This window comes from Austrofundulus limnaeus, unplaced genomic scaffold (genome assembly GCF_001266775.1).
Source record: "Austrofundulus limnaeus strain Quisiro unplaced genomic scaffold, Austrofundulus_limnaeus-1.0 Scaffold357, whole genome shotgun sequence".
Classification (NCBI taxonomy): domain Eukaryota; kingdom Metazoa; phylum Chordata; class Actinopteri; order Cyprinodontiformes; family Rivulidae; genus Austrofundulus; species Austrofundulus limnaeus.
The window spans coordinates 529978-534422 of record NW_013952759.1 but is presented as its reverse complement, the minus strand read 5'-3'; the positions used below and the strand labels follow the sequence as shown (position 1 = coordinate 534422).

General features: G+C 34.9%; 1 protein-coding gene across 1 annotated transcript; it reads left to right on the top strand.

Annotated features, from left to right (window-relative positions):
• Nucleotides 1-1531: 1531 nt before the first annotated feature.
• On the top strand, nt 1532-2878 carry supt4h1 (SPT4 homolog, DSIF elongation factor subunit). The gene is made up of 5 exons (XM_014023082.1): nt 1532-1720; nt 1863-1969; nt 2085-2140; nt 2547-2600; nt 2694-2878. The coding sequence occupies exons 1-5, from the start codon at nt 1652-1654 to the stop codon at nt 2759-2761; spliced, it is 354 nt and encodes a 117-aa protein (XP_013878536.1). The 5' UTR covers nt 1532-1651; the 3' UTR covers nt 2762-2878.
• The last annotated feature ends 1567 nt before the right edge of the window (nt 2879-4445 follow it).

The following is a 4445-nucleotide window of genomic DNA, read 5'->3' as shown; positions in this document are numbered from 1 at the left end:
TTATTTATTTATTTATTCATTGTATTCATGTTGCACTTTTCCTTGTACCTCCACAAGCGATTGTATTTTGTTCAAGCAATAAAAAAATTAATTAACACCGCCCTCCTGTGGTCAAACACTGAAACTACAGCTGGTTCAGTTTAAAATTAACATGCTTCATTTCTTTTATATTGCCTTACTAAAATATACTTGTTCTATATTGTCTTAAACCCAAGTATTTATTNTATTTATTTATTTATTTATTTATTGTATTCATGTTGCACTGTTCCTTGTATCTCCACAAGTGATTGTATTTTTTTAAGCAACAAAAATGAATAAACAAATAGTATCAAACCAACCCCTCCTGTGGTCAAACACAGAGACTACAGCTGATTTAGTTTAAAATTAACATGCTCCATTTCTTATATATTGCCTTACTAGAATGTACTTGTTCTATGTTGTCTTAAGCCCAAATATTTATTTATTGTATTCATGTTGCACTTTTCGTTGTACCTCCACAAGTGATTGTATTTTGTTCAAGCAATAAAGAAAATTAAATCAAATTAACACTGCCCTCCTGTGGTCACACCGAAACTACAGCTGATTCAGTTTAAAATAAACACTGCTGTTCTATGGAAGACCGAACCTTTCATAATGGGAAATAAATGTAGAAATATATAAATGGCTTGAAAAAGTAAATACATGGCTAAATAAAAAATAGTATATTTTTATTGTTTGGTTGCTAAATTTGCCACATTATTATTTTATTTAGCTATGTATTTACTTTTTCAAGCCATTTATATATTTCTACATTTATTTCCCATTATGAAAGTTTCGGTCCTCCATATACGAGTCCAGCTTCCGATTCGGGAAATGATTAAAGGGTGATCACAACTATTTTTTTTTCACTACCTCGAGCGTATTTAATCTGCTCTAGCTCAAAATCTACAACACATTGACTCTTCAAACCTGGACTAGATTAGACTAGATTGTTCTACACTAATAGATGACTATTTTAAACAAAGTTTGAGATTGGTGGAAGTTTTTTTTCTGATTTGTGAAACTTCAACAAAGTTGTTTTTTCACCAATAAACGTTTTGTGTTAGATATGAATACATTTAGTTGAATCCTGTCTATTTTATTCTCCTTGCAGATGAAGCCCTTCCCAACATGGCGGACCAGTTTACGTACAGCTGCAGTTCTGTGTACCTTTTTAATCTCAGAAATATTAAAATTACTATTAAATATGTCCGTGATTCTAAATATCTTACTGATTTTAACAATTCTCGTTACGTAGTTTAAATTTTAACCAGTTTTTATTATTATTATTATTATTATTATTATTATTATTATTATTATTATTATTATTATTATTATTATTATTTATTACGTTTTCTGATTTACGCATTAAAGAATTTACATGATTTATTCCCTATTATTTCTTCATTGTATGCTTATGGGTAAATTTAAGAAATGAATGAATGAATGAAATCTTATCGAGAATAAGAAGTTTTTGGTCAGGCATTAAACAGGGATGCCTTGAAGAGGGCTTTGTTTTTCTACGCAGGCGCAGAAACGAATACAGGCGCAGCTAGTCCAAAACATTGCCAAACGTGGAACTACGTGACATTTTCTGTTAGCGTTCCTTTTGTAGTTTGAGACATCGGGAGTCATGGCTTTAGAAACGGTGCCAAAAGACCTGCGCCATTTGCGAGCCTGTCTGCTTTGTTCCTTAGTAAAGGTAAGCCTCCGTTCGCCGCTAATTCATGCTAGCGTCTGTGCTAATTGCTAACAGCGCACTGTATCCAATTTTATTCAGCATTTCATTGATGTCTGATTTATAAAATATAAATTAATTTCCTTCTCGGTTTTATAATCTTTAGACCATCGACCAGTTTGAATATGACGGCTGTGATAACTGTGAGTCGTATCTGCAGATGAAGGGAAACAGAGAGATGGTTTATGAGTGTACGAGCTCCTCGTTTGATGGGTAAACAACCTCAGCCCTCGCTGTCTCCTCTTCTTTACCTTCTGAAGCATTTTATTCAACTTGAGTCTAAGTGTTTGTTTTATTTGCCATCACCTTTTTTGTACTTTATTCACAGCGTCATTGCCATGATGAGTCCAGAAGACAGCTGGGTGGCTAAATGGCAGAGAATAGGTAAGAATATTCAAGACATTCTACCCTTTAGTAAAGTATTTTTGTACTTTTCATTAATACAGTATATTCTACAGCTGTGACTGGTGTTGACAAATAACATTTGCAGGGGAGTCTTCAAAATGTCTTATTACAAAGTTGACTCCYGTAGAATAAGTCTTAAACATGGGGCAGCTGCTGAGCTGGGTACAATGTGACGGGGTGGGGGGCAGTTAAACAGGGTTCGCATCTAAAATGTGATTTCAAGCTGTGAATTTCAAAAACTGCCTGCACAAAACGTGCTGGTCCCAGGAAAGCTTAACCTTTGCAGGCTAACGGATGTGTAAATGCTCATAGTTGTACTTTATTTTAAAAATCATATCCTGCTTCCAGCTAACATAATTGTTTATTCAAATCTTCTGTTTTCCAGGCACCTTTAAACCAGGTGTATATGCGGTGTCTGTGACAGGCAGACTACCTCCAGGTACATTTTAGTCAAGTTTCACACTGAAGCTGTAAATGTTTTATGCTTCAGTTGCTGTACTTACCTGTTGCTTGTTTTTTTTTCTCTCTAAAGGTGTGGTGAGAGAGCTGAAAAGCAGAGGAGTGATGTACAAATCCAGAGACACAGCAGTGAAGACATAACCCTGACTGTAAACATCTGGAACACATCTGTGCATCTTATAAAGCTGTTTTTTTTGTCTCATTATAAATGTTGTGCACATTACAGGAAAGAAAGAATAAAGGTTTGTTTTATATTAAGTCACTGTCAAACAATTCTTTGAATATTCAGGTTTTAAAAACTTATTTCCCTCTAAAAAGTGGAAATGTTAAATAAGATGATGCAGGCTTGATTCTTTGGGAATCCCCTCATCCACCCAAGTCATTCTAACAAAAACACTCCTGCTGTTTCATTGATGTTCCTCCGATGAATAAAAGCAAGTTCCCCACATTCAAAACCACTTCTTTAGTTTGTCCAACTCACGTTTCTTAAAGGAGCATTAAAGTCTAATCCAAATGAACAAACCATATCGCTCTGTAGAAAATATAAAAATGGCTCTAATTCAGTTGATTTTACAGATATTGTGCTTTAATTTGTTACTCTATGGTTTTCAGCAGTAATTGTTAGAATCAACCCAGTTTGTATGTTAGCAAAATATTTCACAAACCCCTTATTAATCTTATTAAAGCTTATATTAATCTTTAGGGTTTTGTGCCACCATGTAATTTTTCTCATTGACCAGGAGATGGCGCTTTTGACTGTTCTGAGTCACATGAACCAAACTACTACATGTCTACATCTTTTACTCAGTTTTGTCCATCCCTACTACATCAAACAGTGGAAACTTGAAACATTTCTCAGTTTCACACTCCTGTGGGTAAAGTTTCACTAAACAAAAGGCAGGACAGAAAAACAGCTCTGGTTCGTTGGCCGTTAAGACATGAAAACACGCTTCATGCCCGAAGGCTCGAGTCTGTTCTGATTTCACATTGTATCAGATGTACAAGGACTACAGATCTACCAAATCCACCTTTGCTTTGCTTCCTCATAGTAGGATTTAGTTACTACTTCCTGCTTGTAAATGATTAAGGGGAAACATAAGAAATCTAGACTTCAGGTTCAGTCCAGTAACAAAAAGTCTGTTGTTTCCTCATTTCACTGCCAAGACAGTCGTCCCTTTTTTTTTCTGTAGAAGTTGCTCRCCTTCAGGAAATACAACAGCAGCTTCTGAAAATCAAATTGTGGAAAACCCAAGGAKTGAGGTGTAATGTTTGCTGTGACCTGGGATAAATGAAACTTCCCTTTGTGTGTTTCTGTGAGGAAGAAGCTTGTGTGTCTCAGAAAACTGAGAAACTGGAATTAAGCTAATAAATAAACTAGAAATAAGTAAACCAAAACAATTCAAGCAGATTAAATAGTTCTGTATATAATGGTTGTGACATTTTTTTATTTGATCAAAAGTATCCTAATTACTGAGAAAAATACAGCATTTATCTAAAAACAAATATGTGATTTAATGTGACGCTGATATTCACTTATATTTTTACATAAAGACCAGGAATGCAATCACTTAGGTTGCCAAGAGGTCAAACACCAGTAAGACACATTTTTTCTCTATTAAACTATACTGTATATACATATCTATATTTTAATAGAGAAAAATATATATATATATAATTAGCTGGCCAATGGAAGAGATGAAGGCCACAGATGTTAATACTCGGAAGCTACTAACCATGCATGGAGGGTTCCACCCAAAATCCAGCACCCTGAGACTGTACACAAGCCGTAAGGAAGGAGGCAGAGGACTAGTGAGTGTGAGAGCCA

Coding starts and splice junctions, on each gene's coding strand:
- supt4h1 (XM_014023082.1), top strand. CDS start 1,652: ATGGCTTTAGAAACGGTGCCAAAAGACCTGCGCCATTTGCGAGCCTGT. Junction 1,970..2,084: donor ACGAGCTCCTCGTTTGATGG/GTAAACAACCTC, acceptor CTTTATTCACAG/CGTCATTGCCATGATGAGTC. Junction 2,141..2,546: donor GGCTAAATGGCAGAGAATAG/GTAAGAATATTC, acceptor TCTGTTTTCCAG/GCACCTTTAAACCAGGTGTA.